Source organism: Lichenostomus cassidix, chromosome 6 (assembly GCF_008360975.1).
Source record: "Lichenostomus cassidix isolate B80296 chromosome 6, HeHo_3.0, whole genome shotgun sequence".
In the NCBI taxonomy this organism is placed as follows: Eukaryota; Metazoa; Chordata; class Aves; order Passeriformes; family Meliphagidae; genus Lichenostomus; species Lichenostomus cassidix.
In genome coordinates, this window is record NC_139487.1 from 24,830,981 (window position 1) to 24,854,202 (window position 23,222).

Consider the following 23,222-nt stretch of genomic DNA (forward strand, 5'->3'; position numbering starts at 1 on the left):
TGGTATATAAAGAAAGAAAACATTCCAACCATGTTGTTAAAAGAAAAATATGAATCCAACTTACATTTACACTGAAATTGGCAATAAAACAAAATACTACAAAAACTACTAAAACCAGACATCATTTTCTCACTATTGCATTAATGAGGTAACTGATGTTTTAAATTGTTGCTTCTGTTTTCTTGAGGAATGCTGTTTGTGCAGGGATGGACATCAAAAATGCAGTAGAATAATTAAGGGAGAAGGCAGAGGGGAAAAGGAATGAGCTGTGAAAGGTTTTGACCATGATTTCTATAATGGCATTTTTGGTCTGTCAAAACACTCGTGACTGCATCCCATGCTGGTGGGGATAGTCTGCCACTTTTATCTTGGGAAAGCTTTGGAGTGTTCTGCATGCTCTGAAGCAATTCTGTCACCTCCAGTCTGTGTGCCTCAGTCCCTGCAGACTTGTCCCCTTGGCCAAAGGGTGACCAAGCCCAGCTCAGCTGAGCTTGTGACCAACAGTAGTGCTGCTGTGGCAGAGCAAAATCTCAGCACCTTCTGCCTCACTGGTGGCACAACAGCTGGCTTTGCAGAGCTATACATTCTGTGTTGCCAGAGTTATGCTGTTATCAGTAATTGATTTAGCATTAAACTAACTGCAGACTAATGACTAGAGTGTATCATATCCTTGTTTATCCTCTTATGCTTATCTCAGTGTCTCGGTTTACCCCAGTTGGTTTGAGGGCTTAGAGCTGTGCTCCATTAGCAAATGGGTGTGACAAATGAAGATACCAAGATGCAGTGTTTAGTGCCTTATCTGAGACCATTTCCTGGCTGGTTTAGAACCATGCTATCAAACTTTGGATTGAGCTTCCTCAGGCATATTAACATCTTCCATTTCCTTAAGTTTACTGCAGAAGCAGAAAGGTGCAGCAGTCAGTAACAAATATTTGGAAGTAGGAACATCTGAAATTGCTATGGAATGAATTAGTATCTCAGGTTCACCAGATTTTTCACTTTTTATTTTAGGTTCAGATATTTTTTTTCTTTTTATTGTAATCCTTCCATTTTGTCTGCATGTATTCCTATGGGATGCTGAGAGGAAATTTAGTGAAGCTGGGCAAAGCTATCCACTAGTCAGCTTTTCTAAGTAATAAATAAATGCATGAATGCATAAGAGAATTACAAGCACATGTAATATTTACATTTTTTTTCTCTACACACCTGCAGTGGGAATCATTTTTCCCATTAGGAACAAGGCCAGACTCCTTTGGGTCTTATCTAATTGTAGTGAGCCCCGTTCCATGGGTCTGGGGGTTAGTGCTGCAGGGGAACAGCAGTGCTAGGGCAGCTATTGGAGAGAGAAATGTAGCAATGATATTGATGACACTACTGACTTGTTCAGTGGATGGAATTCAGAATGTGATGAGGATGCATCTCTCCTCATCACATTATCCCTCAGCTGTTTATTGCCAAGGCAATAAGCAAAGTGTTGCTAATATTAGTTTCTGTTGTTCGGTTCATTTTGCTTCTGCTATTTGCCAAAGAACAATAATGGCTCATGGAACTGCTGTGTTAATTGAAATACATGATTTTAGTGCTTTTTAGTGTACTAAATAACAAATGTAGAATAACTTGGGAAATTGATGCTAAAAGGGAAAAATGATGTTGTAAGAGCGATTACACACTTTGATGTAATGTAATAGATATATGTTGGGGTATTTTAGAGGGCAGTTGTAAGTTAATAAGTGGAGCAGGTTGGCAAATAAGAAGATGAATAGTGGAAAGGACTTATTCTGAGAGTCTACTGTTCAAAACCTATTTTTTGAAACTGAGAAGCAAGAACTAAGGCTAGGCTTGGACAGCAGAGGGTGCATTTTCTGATTAGTTTTGGACTTCTCGGTGGGCTGTCCCATTTTTTAGATTTCTAGTGTATTTAAGTGTGGCCTCTCTCTGTGAAGACAGAAAATAAATCTGTGAAACATAACAGGAAAAACTGTAGAATGAATATTCATCTGATTGAAAATTGCAAAAGGCATTCTGTTAATACACTTGCAAACAAACCCCTGCAAACTGTATCAGGCAGGGAAGTGCTCAGATATCATCTGACTAGCTTTATTCATCTCCAGAAGAAAAATACTTCAGTAAAAATGTAGACAGAGATGAGTGAGTTTATCTATTCTTATGCTTTTCCCTGAGCACCTACTTTTGGTCTTTCTTGGAAGAAGGATACCAGGCTGATTCATTATAGCTTCTTTTATATTGTTATGTTTCTATGTTCTACAAATATGTCTATGAATTTATTTTTGTCTGACTTTAAAAGGAATTCATTTGGTATTTATCTTCCCCAAAAATTCGAGTGAGTTTACCAGCAGGAGCATTTGATAAAATGCTGGATTTTAAAGTGAGTGGTCCCCAGTTCAGCTATGCAATAACTAAGCAAATGCTCAACCTTAAGTGTGTGCCCCCTGAACTCCAGTCTCATAGAGCATTGTTGAATAGGAATGGGATTCTTCACGTGCTTTCAGATAAGAAGATTGCTGAACTGCAGCCATATTGCAGAGTATCTGTGGAAAATTATTTTCCAATTGGAAAAGGGAAAAAAACACTGTGTGATTTGTGTGTGCACTCAGAAAATCTGAAGATTGAATTTTATCTATTAGGTAGTCATTTGGAATAGCTCATAACAAGCTTCCAAGAATTTTTAACAAGGGCAAAGCTAAAACAAAATAATTTAATAATTATGGTTCATATTCTAGTTTGGGGTTTTTTCTGCTTTCACTTATCTGACTGTAAATCAAAGCTCTTCAAAAGCACAAAGTAGATTATAGAAAATGGAGGGTCTTTGACAAATGATTTGATGAAGTTCAGCAGTAGCACAGTATGAATTAATCCTCGTCTATATCAAATTATTTGTTATTAGAACTTTGCCAGGAGTGCAAATAGGGATTTCCCAATCCTAAGAAAATATAGAAGACAGTCTTGCAAAAGGCAGCTTAAGTTAGCATAGAGAAAGAATTGCTTATTTCCCCATCTTGTCAGTCCTTACATTATAGTGTAAAAAAAAGAAAAATAAATAAATATATCTAAGAATGTGAATATTATTATTTGTAGTAATTCTTTATGGTAGATATAGGGATCTGTTGTGGTGATTCAGAGCTTTTAAGTTTTTTTCCCAGATATTTAATCTGCCTACTGAGAATATTGACTGACTACTAGTGCTTTTTCACAGGGATCATGCCAGAAGTAAATTTACTGTAAAAGGACAGCCAGCTTAGGAAAATAATCTGTTTCTACTTAAGACAGTACTAGAAGTCCTGTCTCCTTTTGCTTTCTTATTACCAAAAAGTCTACAATGTGTCTCAAAATACAGATAATGTAGAATTTTGGCTTCTTTAATCTTAAAATACTTGTGCTAGACTTGATCCAGACATGAAGTTTTTCTTCCAAGTGAGATAGTTCAAAGCCACAGAGAGAAGTATGAATAGTCATGAAATTCTATTGTAAGAAAAACCTGCTGCAGGAATACATCCAGTTTTACCTTCAGACTTTGAGTGACTTTCTCAAGATAGAGAAATTGGTGGGAAGTGTCAGTATGGGAGGATGGCTCATGTGATATATACCATTTTGTCTGGGGTGTAGTGAAAAACGTTTCTGTAGATTTCTGACTGTGATGGCTTTATCCTCAGTACTATTTCTGTCACAAAACATGGTTATTGGTGCCAGTGACTTTGATTAATTGCCCACTAAGCCCCTTGGCTAATAAGAGATTAAAAGAAACTTAAGGTAACATAGGAATGCAGGTCCACAGTTGAAGCTGTACTAGACAACTTCTAAAGGTAGAGGAAAGAGAGGGATGTTTTGGGCAATAACTATAAGAAAGGGGATAGGGAGAAAACCAGGACTCCAGTAATGAGAAAAAAATTGATTAAGAGATCCTATGCATCCCTATGGTCAATCATGCAATTCTTCAGATACCTCAGCTGTGAAATTTCAATAAAAATTCTTCATAACATGAAAAAGATGATTCTGTATATAAAATCTGAAAATCTCTATGCAGCCTTCCCTATCCTTATGAGTATACAAACACATCTACCCATGTATGGGTATGAACATAAATGTAAACACACATACATACATGTGCATATATATATATATATGCATGGGGAAGGCTGCATGTCATACATACATTCAAAAGGTTTTCTGAATGTTGATATTTCACAGTTGCAAACTATGCTACCTCGCCCCATACTTTTGTGATAAGAAATACTAAAGTTTGATAGTTTGGGAAAACGTAGTCTGGGTCACTGACTTCTCATGGTACAGGTTTGTTGGCTAGCAAAAATAGAGTAGGAATGTCTATTGAAAGGAGTGAGGGAAGTGGGGCATGAAGATAGCTTGCCTTTCTCATTGCCAGGCAGCCTGTACATCAGTAGAAAAGAATCCCAGAAAGCTGCAGGCAGCCTGCCCTCAATCTGAATATGGTGATGTGACAAACAGTTGTGAGTTTCTTGATGTCTTGCAAAGTTGCATTGCACTCATGTTCCTTGCAATCTCTCCTTGTGCTACAAACACGAAGTTCATGTTTAAAGTGACCATTACTGAGTGGCTGTATAAGGGATAAATCACAGAAATACTGGAGCTGTTGAAGCAGTGTACATAAATGACGTTATCTACCCTTAAAAATAACGATTTATAAGATAGTGAAGTCTGTTGCTTGTGTTTCCTGCGCTGTACATTTGTTTGTTACTGTACGTTTTTGTGTTTAGCCAAAACTACAGGGTATGAAGTTAAGTGAAACTGAAATCCTGCCAGTTGTGTACATATGAAGCATCTATGACTCGTTTATTATGCTATCTTGATGAGCTTTTAGTCCTGCATGCCTTTCTGCTTATGATAAAATTATATAATTCTAAACTTAAAGGTTTTTTCTCTTTCCCTCATTTGCCCACAAGGTTTTATTTCATTTCATTTGGCTTTGAGTGCTTTTATTTCTTGATTCTATTAAACCTTCTTGGAATTTGGACAAATCCATTTATACTTCTGCTTGCTTTAAATTGGGACTATAAACCAGAGGGATGCAAGCAGCCTAATGAAATGCAGCTGTCTGTTATTATATCATGCATTCCTAGTCACAGGTATCCTCACAGAAAAGTAGGAAATGGTGTGTGCACTTTATGAACTGGATATGATCTAAGGCAGGATAGTCATGGCAGGATTGATAATTGCTACTGGAGGCAATAGCTGGGTTCTTTAATATTTGCTTCACTGGATGTTCAAGGTTTGTTTTGCCCTGGAATAATTTGCCTGCCTGCGGTTATTTGTGACTCAAAAACTTCATCCAAATGGGGCTTGAGGCACCAGAAAAGAGCTGATAGATGACGAATATTTGCAGTAGAATTCTTGGTGCATTTAAGTTATACCATGTCAAAGACAGCATTGTTGGAACATTAATTTTAAAATGAAGCGTTAGTGAAAGATGCCTGACCTGCAGTGGCCAGAGCAGCAGTCTCATTTCATGTTGCAGAAATGGATAACTCTCTGGTCAGTGCCATTGTTTGGTGTGTATTAAATCTTCCAATAAAAATTCTGGTTCTTCACATACAATTTCAGAGACTCAAGTGTGAGAAAACACATCCATAGCATCAGCATGCCCTTTTCAATGGTATTAATTTATCCATTGTTATTGAAACCCTTTTTAGACTACAATTTTCAAGGTGGGGACTTCTGTGACTAGAAATACATGACAAAGATGGCATATGCCTTTCAGAAGTGCAGCCTACATGTTTTTATAATTGTAAATTTTGGGAGTTGACCCATCAATTCTAGTTATGTTCATGGTGGCAAAGAACTCTGTTAAACACAGACCTAATTTTAAGCAGTAATTAACTTCCTTTCTAGGAGCAGAACTCGGTGCACTGCCAGGGGAAAAGATGTCCCCAAGCAGAATTTTTTCTTATTGCAGCCAAAAGAAGTATCAGATGTAATCACAATATGTAGAGGCTCAGTTATTGCCAGAAGTGATCAGATCATTGACAATTTTAGGCTTCTTCTAGCAGTGGGTCCATATTTGAAGAATCAGGGAAGTCATCCAGTTATCTGCATTCGATAATGTGTTATAATTTATACATTCTTAAGATCAGATCCTATAGGAACAAAGACACTAAGCTGCTCTGTAAGCAAAGGGGTAAATGGCTGTTAGTATTTCTAAAGTCTCTGCTCCCGTTCATTCCGCGCAGTGCGTCGCTCCAAGGCTGCTGACGAGGAGAGGAGCCACAAAGCGCGCAGAGCCCGCGACGAGTACCGGCGGCAATCCCTGCGGGCCATCCAGAAGGGAAGAGTGGCTGGCCTGAGCAACTTGTTCCAGGGGACAAACCTGAACAATGAGCAGGAGATAAAGCTGAACAACAACAGTGCGAGTCCTTTGCTGCCTCTGTCTGCAGCGTCCAGGTCGGTTTGTGCTGTTTCAAAGTCACAGTTTTTCTGTTGAATTGCTCCCTCTCCAATCCCCACCATTTCAACAAACTGTTCTTCAGTTTTTGGGAGTCCTCAATCTTGATATTTCCTGATGATCAGAAAAAGAATGTTTAAAGGAAAAGGAAAACAGATTTATTGAAAACTAAATGCCATTTATTCTTCAGGCAGATTTCTTAGAGTTCACACAGAGATGAGTCCATGAAATGACAGTGTGAGATCAGTATGCGAGGCTGTGATATAGAGAAGTCAAATGGACAAATTCCTAGGCAAGTCTTAAGCCTCACGCCTAATACTGCCTGCTGCTTAACAGCTTTTTTTTTTTTTAAACAGAGAGTTTCAGGGGTTTTAGTGGGGTTTTTCAGGCAAGCCCAAGTGCCTTTGGTATTTGTTAAATTTTCATTTGACTATTTAGGGAGCATGGTGAATTGCAGAAGAGGAAAAGAATCCAAACAGGCAGATGAGTGCTGGAAAGCTCGCTAGTTACTTTATTCTTTTACTGGCTATTTTTTATACATTAATTTGGCTTCATGTGGTGATGGAGGCAATGTGAGCACTGGCAGCATGGTAACATTAAATACTTAAAAAAAAAAACCCTCTAAATAATCCCAACAACCAATGTCCAAGCTCAGAGAGGGAAGATTCCCATTACATTCTTTCTCTTTACCAGTTAGTATAGCACCATAGTTCCATTTGCTCTGACAAATTCTTAGCTCTACATGTTGAAACACAGAAACTCTCCCAATGAAAGCAACTAAAACTCTCAGTTTGAGGAGGAATCAGAATTTCACTCTTGGACAGAGCATTATCTTTAAAGTTCTCATCAAATCAACTTGCCAAAGGAATGCTCTTATTGTTTTTCCAAACCGCTTAAAGTCTATTTCAAGTTAAAGGATAAAAAAACACTAGTAAAAGTGGCAAATTTTGGAAAAGACAATCCATAACTTTGACCTGAAGTTCTCAGCTGCTATTGTGAAGTTATTTACTACAGGATTTTTTGGTGCTAAATACAATCCTTTCCAGATAGGCCCTGAAAAAAAGCTGAAAAATATTCTGATCATTATGGAGTTCATCTTCAATGCTATCTGTGTATTTCAAAACTGTGTCTATTCTACAAAAATGAGGCAGTATTTATTTTTATTTCTTACAACTTTTCATTGTCTGTTCATTACTTGATTGTGATGATATCAAGAAAAATAAAAGTTTTAAACAAATGCCTTGATAGTGAGTATACATAAATCTATGTAATTTGACTTCTCACACCTAACTCTGGTATGGTAAAGTAGGAGCACACGTGTATCTAAAATTTGACTTTGAGTGACCTGAGAAGTCAAGGAGAAGATGCAATGCTCTTGTTTGCCACAACTGTGAGACAGTTGGTTTTGCCTCTCAGGGAATACAGATTCAGTGTTTTGTCTCTGAAGTGTAGCTCCTGTAGTTTTTACCTTGCTTTGCGATTTTTTTAAAAAGTCACATGAAAATAGTATTCTTGTATTTTTGAGATCTCTCTCTCTTATAATGTCTATATAGCTTATGGAAAACCATTTGATTTTTTTCCTACTGTATTTCATACTTTGCTGAGTGTTCTCTTCCTGATGAAACTCTTTGGCTTGCCTGTTCACTTTTATCCTTTTGCCTATTGTGGGTTTTTCATTTTCACTTTTGTGGTTGTAGTTCTTTATTTCTTCTGGCCCCTACTGAAAAAGCTGAAGCACAGTTGCTGAAGAGAGATTGGCACAGTAATTTTGAGATTTTTCCTAGGATGGAAAAAAAATACAGGAACAGTTGTTCAAAACTAAACTGAATTAGAGAGAAATGAGGTAATGAACAAGAATGGATTGTAGAGGCTTGGAATTCAAAGGATTTCTTGTTTCCATATAGAAAATATTGAAAATCAAGGAATAAGAAACATGTGTAGTTTGTTTGGCTTTTTTGCTTTTTTCAATGTCTGTCGATAAGGAAATTCTCACTTTCTCCCCTCAGTCATGGTTATGTCTTCAAATTTTACAATGAGTATTGATGGAGCTGCTCACACATATTCATGTAAATCAGCAATAATTATCTGCACTTACTCTGGCTTTATCACTTGATAACAACAGAACCAATCACTAGTGTCACTAATATTATAAAGCTGGAAGAAGGACTCAGTTGCATATCATCCTACTTGAATCTGATATGGTATATCTTTGGCCTTATTTGGGGTAGTTGGTTGGATTTTCCACATATTTTACCTGATTTGCCTGCTGCTAGCTAAAACATATAGAAAGTAGTAGAAAGAGTAAGGGAGGCTGTCAAGTAAAGAATGCAAGGGGAGCATAAAAGTTTAAACAAAACATTCCCTCTCCTGTGCTTAGTGGTTTGTGTTTGGGGACACAATGTATTATAGCTGATTCTGATTTAGAGTTTCTTGCCAGTGAAAAGAAAAAAATCGCTTGTCTATATTTATATTGGAATAAAAATGAGATGGGAAAAGGTAGATGACTGAAATGTCCATTGTGGTAAATTGTTTTTCAATTTAAGTTCTGTAAGAACATGTTTAAGGTGCCATTGCAAGTGTGAAAAGGACAACACTGCGGTTTCCATAAAAACACAAAGTAATCCTAACAAATTTTAAAGAGTTAAAGTTGTTCAGTGAGTTCTACTGAACAGAAGTTACACTGTGTACACTGTGGGGCTGTATGTTTTGTAAATATGCAAACCCAGATGAACATTTACATTGCCCCTTGTTTTCACACACTGCTAATCCTGTGTCCTTCATGCAGTACCCTCTGGGAGCGTCCTTCCCGGCCCTTCTGCCGCGATGTCATCATCCGCTGGTTCAAGGAGGAGCAGATCCCCCGCCGGGCTGGCTTGGAGAGGAACACCAACAGGATTGCTCCCTGGTTCCATGGTAATACCCTCACCCCTCATTTCCTCTAGAACAGAGCTGTGAGCATCTGCTCAGGAAATGAATCTTGCCAGCTCTGAGCCCAAAAAGCAAAATCTACTGACATGGTGAAACTGAGTGCCTGTTAAAACAAGGCTTTTGCATCTTTCCTACTATTAGCATATGATTTTCCTGTTTTCTTTTCTCTGATTAAGTAGACTAATTTGGGAGTCTTATCACCAAAGTTTTTTTCAGGAATATTTTAGCCAAAATATACTTGCTGCAAAAGAGCAAGCCAAGCAAGAGTACTGAGACCAAGATAGGGTGAGAAGTACTCCAAAATTAACTGGCAAATACTGCAGTGATATGGGATGTGGATGACTGACATTCAAGTTTTTGAGTTACCTGATTTGCAAGAATGACTTGAACTCGTGTCTTTTGAATCCTTGTTATACTTTATAAACTAGAGTAGCATTTTTTATTTCTCGTGTTCTTTTGCGAACAAAAATTCTTGATCTCTTTTTTCCTCAAAAATAACTGAGAGTGTATAATTTCAGGCAGTTTTCCTGAAATGGGAAATGTGCAGATCCAAAATTTGCTGTCTTATCTGCTGGATTGCTAGCATCTCTGAGACTTTTGCTTTGTATAGCATTTGCTATGCAGCTGAATCTTTGATATCAAATTCACAGGTAAGACATCTTATGTTCATAGGTATTAGCAATGGTCTTTATAGTCAGTATTCTTAAACATCAAGAAAAAGGAGTTCTGGCTTAATAGCTGATATAATTGAAGGACTAGCAAGACTTTAAAGTTAAGTCTCAAATTTTTTTTTCCATTGCTGCTTTTGATGAGTCTATTGCTTTGTTCAAAGCACTAAGCTGACCCTCATCTGATTCATGATTCTCTAAGCCTAAGATGAAGACGTGTGGGTGTTCCAAACTGAACCAGGCAAGGAAGATTTCTGAATAAGTTTAGTGTTGCATGTACTTCAGATTTCTTTGTGTGATACACAAATCCTTTTGTGAAAAGACTTTAACAAGCTGCTATTTTCATTGGCTTAATTAGTCAAAGACATTGAAGTCACTCATGTATAGCTTGTATAATGCTAAATACTTTAATTTCTTATGAACAATGATGCAGACAATGCTGTTTGTTTTCTTAGAGAAGACATTTGATGTGGTTGCATTCTGAGAGACAAACTGATTAAAATTTCATTTGTGGACATTTGCCAAAAGTGCTTCCAACCATGATCTTTCTGTATGATCCAATGATAAATGCTTTTCCTGCGAGTGGGAAGTTCACATCTGTATACATTGCCATGAGTAGTTATGAACATAATTTACGCTTAAAGTTAAGGAGGTGTCTGGGCTTGAGCCAGTGCCTGGGCAGTCTTTCTACTGATTTTGGTGGCTTTTGGATTAGTCTGTTAATCACTGCAAGAATCAAGACATTCATGATCATTCTTTAGTTTCTCAGATCGTGCTGCTCATGAGTTGAGAACAGTTCAGTTGAGAAACTGTGACTGCAGTGACTTTTATGAAAGTGAGTAAAGTGCCTCATTTATCCTCCTCTCACTCAAGGAGCCTGACAAAGATAATTAAGATACACTCCCATCCTAAAGCTCTTTCTTTGCAGGGACCTATGTGAGTGCTGCCTTGGTACCTGTTTGCTGCATGAATTTTTTTGTCTTCTGCAGCTCTGGTCAGATTCATTTGTAAATTGTGAACAGCTCAGCTGCCTTGTAACTCCTCTGCAGTGGTGGAGTCTAAAGAGGTTATTATAGGTGCAATAATCAGTGTTTGGTAGCTTTATGTATGTAGTGTCTGTGTACATTTTGTAATGTACACAAACTGATGGAAACCAAGCTAAGTCACAGATTACGCAGAGTTGGAAGGGACCCACAAGGATTATTGAGTCCAACTCCTGGCCCTCCTGTTGTCTTGTATTCAGGGAACAAGGACATTATATATAATTGTTTAATGAGGTTTTTTTGTGAGCAAAAATACAGCAGAATATATCTGACTTGTATAAGAAACTGGCATTACAAAAGAAAGCCATTCTTCAAAGCCAAGAATTGCAGCTGACAACTCGAGCCACTGGGGCCACCTCAAGCATCTCCTCAACAGGTATAATCAGGTCCTTCACATCCTTGAGCAAATTCTGTATTTTCTTATATCTAAGTTTTGGACCATAAAGGGGAAGTTTATTATTCTGCCTCATATCAAGGGCTTTTTGAATGCAGTGCACTAAGAGAGCAATTGCAGCAGTGCTGAAAAAGTAGATATCAGTTTATTGCAGAATTATATGTTTTTGCCAGGGTCAATAGACCTTGGCTTGCCTGCTTTGACTGTCGGGCTGTTCAGCTTTTTAGCTGAAGCTAAGCATTAGCTGATTCACTGTCTTCAAATTTTACTGTGGACATATAATATATTCTACTTACACAGAGATGAAGCCTTGAGACAGATGTGTTTAGCTAAAGTAGCAAAGTACAAATAATAATGCAAATGTCTTTATCCTCATATATTTGGCTTATTTTCCACTTTAAGTCATCAAACCAATCTGGATTCTATTTAAAAATATGCATTGTCTGGGGCATTTTCATGGTACATGAAACAGGGTAACATATGGCATGTTTAATGTACCTGAAGTTTTCCTTTTGTCTTCATTTGAAGAATCACTACAAAATGTTTCTTTTGAAGCAGGGTAATAAAATCTGTAGTAACAAAAAGTCTTTCAAATCAGAACTCTTCTTTCTTTATTCACAAAAAGTTACTTCTTTAATGAATAGCAGCTTCAACTTCAGCATCTCTGTTTCTTGAAATTGTCATCAGTTATCTAAATGCCAGTAGATGTTTTTATCTATTTTAAATAGTTTTTACTGTGTTCTTGATTAAAAATTTGACATGCTAAGGATAGAAACTGTAATGGGGAGCAGAATTCTGGATATAAATTCAGTTATTTTTGCTATATTTGAATAATGAAACCCTGGCAAAAACCAGTTCATTCACCCTTCCAATTTAGAATGATTAAAGTACATGAAGAAAAAAAAAGTAGTATCTATTTTCAGATTTTTTTATAAATTAAATCTATCTTTAGTCTTGTCATACAATTATATGATTTATGATCTTCATTTGGGTTGGAAAACAATTAACCTTTTTTTTAAGGTAGCTTATGCCCACTTTGTGGCCACAGTGCAATTATGCTCAATTCTCAAATTGTTAAAACAAAGAAGAACCATAGCAAGCGATTAAGGTGTCTTGGGATTTAAGGTAATCATTGTCTATTTCTTTTCTGTTATTTAATAGTTGCCTTATGTTTGAGTGAAAAGAAATATTATTCATTTTTTTGACTATGAAAACTAACAAAATGGTCTAAATTTAATTAAAGATAAATTCTGTACAGTGTGATAACCAGAAAGGCATCCTAATGTGGTGTCAAGTTGTATGAAAGGTTTTTGCTAATCTGAATTAAGAGCATTCTTTGCCAAGATCCCAGTTGCTGGGAAAGCAGGGAAGTAAATTGGTGCTCAGGATGGGAGAGCTTTCTCTCAAACAGGCTGGAAAGGTAGACACATTCATTGTTTAGGCCAAGTTTAGCTTTGAACTGGATTTTTCTTTTCAAACCTCTCTGGGATCCATGCCAATAAAGGGAAAGTTACCCATTCCAACTAGTTTGTCAGCTGTTACCTTTGAAGGTTTTGCAATTTTTAACTTCATGTGTTAGACTTTTCATGCTTACATACTTTGGTCTGCATTTGGTTGTTTTCCATTTTGAATATAGGAGTGTTGGTCTTTGCAGAGGGCATTGATCTGAAAATATTTCCCCAGCTTTAGTTGAGAGCAGTGTTTTTTGGTTGTTGCTGTTTATATACAATACAGCAGGGATCTCTCAGGTGGGCAGAGAGCATAGCACAGAACTTATTCATTGCCTGTCTGTGGGTGGCTGTGAGCATATTTGCCAAGCACTAGCAGATCTCCACTGGCATTCCAGTTCAAAGGAAGGTTCAGAGGCTGATATCACAGACCTAGAAACATGAGGTAGTTTCCCTAAAGGTTGTACCTTTAAAAGGTAATTGCAGTAGCATGAATCCTATTGTGGAGAACTGTTTTAACAGGGGAAGTCAGAGTGGTGGTGCAGTTGAGGGAGTGGGGAACTGTGGAGGAGATGATCAGAGCAGATCAAAGGATGGATTAAAAGAATGGTGAGAAAAGCAGAAGGTGAGTAATCTCTGAGGTCAGGGAGCCAGGGAAGAAAATTTTCCATTTAACAGGAATGTGTTGCAGATGTTTACAGATGAAGCTTTAACTTTAGATGGCTAATGCTGTTTTCAGGAAGAAACTTGTTTACGAGAGGAAACTCTAGCTCACCAAAATAGTGATAATGGTTCTGCAAATCAGGTGTTCCCAGTAAAGGAGTCAAGACTTAATATTTCTGGAAGTCTATTAATGATGAGTTCTTGAACAGCAGTGATGGCACTGGACATATTTGTCGCTGTTGAGCAGCTAGCAGAGTAATGAAAACACCAGTTCTCAGTGGCAAGAAGGAATGACCTTTATTGTTTTGATTTCATCACATATATAGAGTTCTCAAAAGTCACCCAGATTGGTCAGTCAGAAGCCTTCCCCCAGGCCTGACTGGCCAGGCCTGCACTGTCCAAGTTCTGGGACACTGTTCCAATAACATCCAAAATTTATCTTTATTTATAAAACACAAGAAAAATTCTCGTGGGAAAAACCTGTGCTAGCCACACATATTCACATAGCTGAACTGTGGGAAATATATATCTTGTATTGTAATATTTTTAAGGGACACAAAAGTGCCTCAGAGAGGACTGACACATTTGTGATCAGCAGTTCAGGTATCTACAGGCTTTGTGGCTTGTGACTGCTGCAGGTCAACACTAGCTTCCCACCTGGTTGGTTTTGTGTCAAACGAGTAATGCTACAGTCAGTATCAATCACAATCCCCAATCTGTGTGGTTTTCTCAGAAGGAATGGCTGTTACCTTTACTGGGAATGCTGGCAGGAAGAAAAGATATGGAGTAACTTTGGACATCAAATTACATTCTCATCAGGTAACCCTGCATTAGAAAATGGATTGAGAAGTACAGTTAGGCCTGAGTGGGAAGGCATGCTCTGCTGTCACCTCTATTGTCCCCATCCTGTGGTTACACAGAGCACAGGGGCTTTCAAGGCTGCTTAGTCCTGTGCTTTCCATCCCTGCTGAATTCAGGCATGGAATGATGATATCCCTCTCACAATGGTGATGCAGGATGAATGAGAGCCCTCTGGTGTGTTATACAGAGGGGAGGCTAGAAAATCTGTCCTGCATTTGAAGGACTGAGGATAGACTCACCTGTGATTTTTACCATTGCCTTTAAATAGTAATAATAATGTAATTTTAATTAGAAAGCAGTAATTTTTATCACCTACATATAGAAGTTTTATTGGGGCACCATACATGAACCAGTTTGTCCTTGCAGTTTTATATAAATTCTCTGTATGGGTGGATATAAGCATGAGAGTAGTAATTAGAGTCATGATTATATTTACTTGCTGTGAGATAGAACATTATTTTTGTCTGTTTCCTGAACATATTCTTATCAAACATTTACTGCATATTCTGAGAGTATTTTTCAAAGATCACACAGTATTTGGAGTTAAGTGTCAAGGATCTGTGGTGGATTCTGGTACTTGATTGTTTTTGTCTTAAGTCAGATCCATAACATGACAAAAAGCAAATCCCTCCTCAGCTTCAATTCAGCTCTCAGGTTGTTTTTTTAAGAAATGAGAGATATTTTGCTGTTTTCTGAGAAATAAGATGATCCTTCACACACTAATTCATTCTACTTAGGTCATAATGATTGTTTCAGTCTGTTGGTTCTTTTCAAGGCTTTGGAATTGTTTTTCTTATGCCATTAGAGTTCCAAAGTGTCTACACAGACAGGTTATTAGCAAACAAAATAAATGTTTTAGACTCATGGCTCCCCTTGGAAGGGAGGGAAGTATCAAAGTGAGGTAATGTGAGCTGTAACGCACTGCAAGGAGAAAGGAAGCACAAAAGAACAGCAGGGAAATCGTAGAATGAGGCAATTGAATAATTAATGCAAGTAGGCTAATTGCTAATGTGAAATGAGCTTTCTTATTCTTTTACAATACACTGTCTTTCTTGACTGCTTTTTAACTGGAAGCTATATTCTAAAGATTTGGCATGTTCTAAAGATAGAAGGGAGTAATTTTTCTTGGCAGGTATTAAAGACATGAAAACTGAGAGATAATCAAGAACATGTGACCACAAAGGGGAAACAGGTGTGATGTGTTAACAGTTTCATGGATGCAAACTGATCAGATACAGAGCCCATACAATGCAGGGTTAGTTTAAAATAATAATTAAAAGAAAAAAGTATTTTCTAGTTTGGGTCAGGCAGTTCTTTGGATTTGTGAGGAATATTCCACAACTTTTTCAGAGAGTTTACTCCCAGGTGAATTTACTTAAAAATATTGAAAACCAAATTGCTTTACATTTTGAAGACTTCTTGCCCCCTTTATTTAAAACACTTGTAAGATTTTCTTCCCTGTCTGCTACTGCCAGAGCATGCCATTGTCAGCAATTACAATTTTTTTTAGTAAGCTATCATGGTAGCTTACTGTATTTACCTGTAGTTTTTCATTACAGCTCTGTCTCCGTTTTGGACTGGTCTGTGAGTACATTTCTCTATTACTGCAGCTCCTTCAGGCTTTTATCACATTACATAAAACAAAATGGAGAGGTGTGTCTGAACAGGAAGCTCTGCTGTTAGTGCTTGGAAATAAAGAATCATTTATAAAAACCACACGATATAAGATCAAGAGCTATTTGGAAGAAATCGTATGTAAAGACATAAAAGTGACACTTTTACACAAAATAAGGAATGTTACATGCAAGTAAAGAGCCCAGACATCTACAAAGGTTGTTTATGGTAAGACTGGAAGAAATCATAATGCTTGTTGATAGTGACCAAAGCAAATGCAGAAGGCCTTGTTCATCTGTCCAGCAACCTGATCTGAGCAATGGTACTCTTTTATCTTTTACATGAATTGTGTTCTGGTCCTTACCTGCTGGATCACACTTTCTCCTTCCAGTGGCACTGTGTGTGTGTGTGTGTTAGTTGGAGTTTATCTATGCACAAGGGGTGTCAGTCACTACCAGCACATGACATTCAGCTCCCACTGTGCACCTTTAAATGCTGTATCTGTTTGATTCCTGGTCAGCCCTCCAGCATACCACAGGTGTCCTGTGTAGAGCTTTGTTAGTCTTGGATTAATTGCTCCTATCCTGCTTATTGTTATCTATGTGTAAGTGTTTATCAGCCATGCCTCCAGCTTTTGTTCCTTTGCCTGCACACTTACAAGAATGTGCTTTCTGTTTCACAGGCTTCTGTATATATTTTCTTCATCTTACGACAGACTAAGTTATATTTATTATTTTATCTATTTAAAGCCCAGCAAACACTTGCAGACCCAAGGTCAGTAAATTTCCCTGGTTTCCCAGCAGCTGGATGCCTTATTGGTCCTTCTTCTTGCTCTGCTAAGTATTGAACCTGCAGTCCTATTGATCCAGCCTCAAGGGAAAAGATTACAAGGTATTAGTTTGACAGCTCCTTTGAAGTAATACTATTTTCCTGCTAAGTAAAGACAACTCTCTCAAACAGGGTACCAGCAGGTATTGTGTGTAGTCATGCAGGGGGGAAAGCATGGGGCTGTGTGAAATTATGCTGCTAGTTTAGCTTAATTCCAGTTCACCCAGTTAGGAGCAGATCCTGACACTTAAACTGCTTTCCCAACAGGAGGTAAACAGTAGGAAATGGCATGAAAACAAAGGGAAGAAATTTCTGTGACTGCAGGCAACTCACCTGCATGTGTCACTTCACTGTGTGCTGCTGGCATGCAGTGAGATGGAGTGCAGGAAACAGAAATTTGCTTTTCCTTGCAAATATTAAGGGTATGACAGTTTCCTCCCCTCTTCAGTTTCAGAAAGGTTGGTTCTTCCTTCTCCTGGCCTAGCAGTGAATGGAATTGTCAAATCACAAACTCATGACTCATTTGAAGAGGTAAAACTCCAAAAGAGCTATGCAGGCTGGCACACTGATTAGTGTTGGCTCTGGCTGCTTCAAACCCTACCTCTCCATCCAAGATAAACATCCATCATATAATACACAGGAGGGCTTAATCCACGATGGAGAGGACTGAGATCTAAATTATGTGTAATTCCAAGGAACATTCTGCCACTGCTGTTACCACTGCTTCTCACAGTTAAACACAGTATGGATCTTTCAAGAGTGCATGGGGCTATTGCGTATTTGTTCCAATATGTTTGATAAAAGGAATTTATTCTACTTGAAGTGTACTGCAAACATTTATAGATAATTAATCCAAACTACAAGAAAGTAAGTAGTAGTTCATTAGTCATGAGAGAGAACTCCCTCTCCTGTTGTCTTTCTTAACCATGCTGTTGTTTACAGGGTGGGGACAGAAGCTTTGAGAATTAGGATGTGGTAGGAACAAATTATTCTGCATGGTAGCTGTCTGTCTTCAGTTCCTTTTGTCATGTTTTGTTCATGAAATTTAGCAGAAATGAAAGACTCTTAATTCCAGACTTTGTATTAAAAAATCAAGTAAAAATTTGTGTCTAATTCTGTTTGGAACCTTTTCAGAACTTGAGGTGAAGTTGGTTCCTCCACTGAAATAATATCTGTTCTTAAGTAGTGTCTTTAAACACTTCATTCAGATTATCCTGCTAGCTCACTTACCTGAGTTCCACTGCTGGTAGGAAATGAGGCAATTTAGTGGCTGGTTTTTAGTGCCTTAACTGAGAACTGTGTCAGACCCCAGAGGATGTCCAGAACTGGATCACTGTCAGAGCTGCACATGGTTCTTATACTGCCACTCGTTAGGTGTGAAGTTTTTACTATCCCAGTGTTGTTCTCATTTGACTTTCAACAGCTCTTTGGTGTCTGGTTCACTTTATTGAGTGATTAAAGGTAACTTTTTCCCCTGAGGAAAAGGACACGAAATCAATATTCAAGAATGCTGCAAGCAGCTAGAAAGCTCTATAATTAACAAAGTTAGCCTGAAGTTCCCAAATCTAGCCAAGTGTGTGAGAAGAAAAATTAGTTACCAATATTATCCCTAGATTTACTTTTCTTTGAGCTAGATAAAGAAATACAGTTTAAGTAGTTACAGAAAATGATTTGTAGAAATCTACCTGGACCTGCTGTTTTAATTTGACTATGGGAACATTCTCCAGATATACCATGATTTAAATTTGTATCCCTTTTAGCAATAAAAGTTCTAATAATTACTTCATTAAAAAAATATGTAGAAAGATTTCTTACAAGCTCAGTGATGTCATCTGGAAGCTTCTCACAGATGAAAATAGATTTTAGATTTCAGATGCTAATGTACCTAAAAAATAGATGCATTCATAAACTTTACACAAAGGGAATATATTTAAGCAAAAAACCATTTTCCTTCACTTGAGAGAAGAGTGTGAAAAGCAAAGAACACAGTATATTTTCTGCCTAGTTATCTGTTGAAACATTCAGCTGTAAAATCTGAATTTTCCAGGGCTCCATGTTAACTGTGGCTTTTGTTTTTCTTCTCCTTTTGAGTGAGCTCTGCTGACACTGTGATTTACTAGTACAGCTGTCATTTAGGTTTATGGAAAACGTATCTTGACAACTTCAACACCCATGAGATTATAGTGTTCTAGGTGAGCTGTAAGATATGAGTGCTTTTAAAGACCATTGTGAGCATGTCAATGTGTTTATATATGTCAGGCTTTTGTACTTTTTGGATCTATTAATTTAATTACAGAAAGGAAAAGGGCTGATCATTCACTTTTGATCTTGGACTGTACTTTTTTTTTTAACTGAGGGCTTTTTTATTATTTAAAAGCAAACTGACAATGCATTCCACTACTTCTGTCTAATTCACAGTCAAGAACACTATCATTAAAGCCTCCTGGAAAGTTTCCTTGCCTCATAGTGACAATTTGCTGTGGTGATTGCAGAGCCAGTTGCACTATGTGACTGCCTTTATCAGCTAGTATCTGCTCAGTGTATTCATAATATTATGTTAAAGTGGCTAAAAACTGAGGGCCAAATCTCTGGCCATAGTCTGGGTTCCTCCTGAAATTAAGAGTTTCACCTGGGGGCATTCAGCAACCCTCAGCTGTGTCATGAGGCACACAAAATGTAACACGAGGAGAAAGGAGCCCAGGATATAAAAGTCACCTCTTGGTGCTGCAGGTCAAACTAGAGGTGTAAAGCATCTTGTTGGATGCAATGAAGAATCAAAAGCTAACTTCCAGGTACTCAGATAAAAGGCAGAGATACATCAATACAAATCAGTATCAATATGTAAAGGCCAGTGGAAAACATTAGCAGCTCTAGCAAATTAGCACCTAGTCAGAGGCTGTAATATAATATTTACATGTAACTCAGTTATCTTCTAGACATTTCAGTGTCTGTTTATTGGACAAATGCTTTGTCAGTGAGGCCACTAAATTAATGAAGTTTTATTCATAATGCATTCCCAGTATACTGAATGACAAATCAGTATTGGCATAAGTAAAGCCATTTAACCTAGCAGTGTAACAGGAAGGCTCCCAAAAAAGGCTCTGAACATTCATAATGCTCAAAACATGGCCAGCATAGGTATCACTTCTCTGTTGGTAACCAGAATTACAAAACCTTTCCTACCCAGTCATGCATTTTGTATTGCACTATTCAAGATATTTGTTCACAGCAATTTGGCATTTGAATAAACCTTACTAAGCATGGATGTCTGTGGAGAGCTTTGGGCTTTGGTTTACACACAAGCAGATTTTGAATATCTCAGAGTCATTACTCATGTCAACATTTTACTTCACTCTTTCACTGAAGTAATTGTGAAGCTTGTTTGTTTTAGGTAGAACTGCAGATTAATTGCCTTTATGGAAAGTAATTTAAGTATTCATTCAGAGATGCATCATACAGAAAATGATTTGAATCCATCTGCTTGTCTAAAGCCAATGCAGTTGTCTTCCTTTTTATAAACATTAAGATGATAATTGTTCTTCAGACGTTCAAAAATGTGCTTTCATTCAGTACATCTCATTTATTTTTTTAAAGTTTTTTTCTAAGTAGGACTATTTAGAAGCAGGATATATTTCCTGTTTGCCTGAAGCTAGAGTCTATACTTTGGTTGTGTTCTTACATCCAAGTAAAACATGTCAAACCTCTAATAAGAATAGTAAGTTCAATTTCTAAATCCAAATTTGAAGTTTATGGATTTGTCTTAGTTAAAGAAAAAACTGGGGAAAACTGAAATATGTATCAGAAATATTCTTCAATGTACTTAGTTTTTTATAATGAACGCATATATTGCTTTTATACAAAACATATGGAGAAGATTTATGGCAATGTGAACAATGAAACAATAAATAACTGAGAATAACTTTTTTTTTTTACATTATTTTTCTGTTTTCTAGAGCTTGAGAAAGTGACACTGTTGGTTTTCTCTGAGTTTTAACCATTAAGAATTGCAGGCTTTTTAAAATTTGCCTCATGATTGAATGCACTGGTTTTCCCTCCAGTTTTTGTTTGTTGGTTTTTTGGTTTGGGGTGGATGGGTGGGTTTTTTGTTTTGTTTTGGTGAGGTTTTTATGGTTTTTGGAGATTATCTGATAAGGCAGGAATACCCATAAAATGTGGTGTTATAGATATATCTGCTTTGCTTTTGTTTGCCTTTTTATAGTCTGTGTCATGCAGCCACCAGGATTTCAGAATATTCTTGTCCATTTGCTGCTTTTCACTTGGCTTGATGAAATTTGCCAGTAGCTTCCTATTACCTGAGCAATTCATTCCTTTTCTGCATTTAGTAAATCCAGTTACTACATGTTCTAGCCATTTTCAGCTATGCCAATAGCGGCTCGGGGAACTGCACTAGGACTTAATGCCTTTCTGTCTTACTCATTTTGATAAAAAATCAGAGCATGCTACAATTCTAAGTAATTTATTGCTATTATTATTAGAAAGCTTTTTGGCAGCTGATTGTCTCAGTCCAGTCTGTATGGACGTGGGCCTGATTTTTTAATTCCTCTGTATTTTCTGTACTTAATTACATGATAGAAAAATGGGTATAATGGGTCAAAAACTGCCCCAGAATAAATAACTGCGCTATATACAAGATGAAATCTAATCAGGCCCTAACTGTTTTTCCAGAGTTTATGCTGATTTATTATATAATTTATTCAGTATAATACCACAGTCACAGCATAGACGTTAAGAAATTCACGGGCGCTGAATTAAATCCCATTTTCCTCTACAAGTGCTATATTCATGATAGAGCATGCAAATGGTGGGTAATGTCCTGCTTTTGGCTGAGATGGAGTTCACTTTTTCTCAACCCACAGCAACCTTTTTTTTTAGAGAATGTTCATTATTTACTGTCTTTTCTATACACCCTTCAATGTGGCCATATTTTTAGAACAGGGGCGGGTTACAAAAGGATCCAGTCTGCATTGCAAACTTGAATGTTTGTGTGCCTAAGCATCTGTGTATTCACAATTCAGAAGGATCAAAACTAGTTCACATATCAATACTGAAAGACTGTGAGTGAAAACATATAGATTTAGTTTTAGCATATGGTATTTTTCTTATGTCAAAATTGAGGTCAAAAGGAAGCATCTTACTCATTAAGAAACATCAATGTATTAAAATGTGTAGTGCAGAAGCAGAATTTGGTGCTAAAGTAAATAAATATATGTATATATATTAGCATTTAATTTTTTTTAATAGTGATTATGGATTTACATGTCCTGTAAAGTATTCCACACTTCAGTCAATAACACTTATTTCAGAGAGAGTAAAATATGTAGTTGTTTTAAAAGACTGCACAGTTGAAGTTTTGTGCTTGACTTGTCTTTCTTGTTGAGATTAAACACCTGTAGATTTGCAAGTACAAGTATTTCCTCTGACACTGTTTTTAAAAGAAAATCCTGGTGGTTAAATATGCATGTAGACTTGAAAGAAGGAAGACACTGCAAGTTAATGAAAATCTGAGGAGACGTTTTTCTCGAAAACAATCCCTGAGACTGACAGTAGTTTTAACACTTGCAATTTTTCACCCTTGTCTTCCACTTGCAGAAAGTGGGAATTGGTAACATTTCCACACACTGAGTGAGCAGTGGGGAGAGTTCCAAATGCAGCTTGCATGGCAAGTCAGAGGGCTGGCACTCAGTACTGATTGCATTGCCTTCAGTGGTTGAAGTGTTCAGCCTCTGCTGATTTTGAATTGCAAATAATTTCAGCTTTTCTATATTTCTTTAAACTATTTTTTTAAAGGAGCCTTTGATTCCAGAAAGAATTACCCCCAACTTCACAAACTTTGCTCAGTTTCTGTGTGTTCAGAACTGAACCTCCCAAATCCCCCCCAGCAACTGCCCATCAGGCATTAATGGGCTCTTTGGAAGATCATCCCAGCCAGGGCTATTTAGTGGTAGTGTGTTCCATGCACTGATCTTTGCTCCATGTGCTCCCCTGGAATGACACCTGGCAGTGTTGCCTTGCAATGAGTTGTACAAAGCCAGGAAGGTTCTACTAAGAGACTGCTTTAATTAATTCTTTTATTTGCCTTTTTGCAGAAACTCAAATTAAACAAAAATCTCACTGTGGGCTTTCTTTGGTTTCTTTGTTTTGTTTTTTTAAAACTCAGTCTTACATGTCTTGCCCTCAGAAGTATTTAGGAGAAACAAGAACCTAATGATGGCTGGAGTTATGAGGACGTAAATGGATCCCAGGAAGGGGTTTCCTCTCCCTGCCTCTCCTTGCACTATCAGCTTTCTCATATTTTTTCTTGATTTAGATCTAATTTGCATA

General features: G+C 37.4%; 1 protein-coding gene across 3 annotated transcripts in view; it reads left to right on the forward strand.

Annotated features, from left to right (window-relative positions):
* SH2D4B (SH2 domain containing 4B) overlaps nt 1-23,222 on the forward strand; it is a 106,498-nt gene that overhangs the window by 71,039 nt on the left and 12,237 nt on the right. For all 3 annotated transcript variants that reach the window (XM_085064081.1, XM_085064082.1, XM_085064080.1), the window contains 2 exons: nt 6,222-6,432; nt 9,219-9,346. In XM_085064081.1, coding sequence (XP_084920207.1) covers nt 6,222-6,432; nt 9,219-9,346 — 339 coding nt within the window. The remainder of the gene's footprint in view (nt 1-6,221; nt 6,433-9,218; nt 9,347-23,222) is intronic.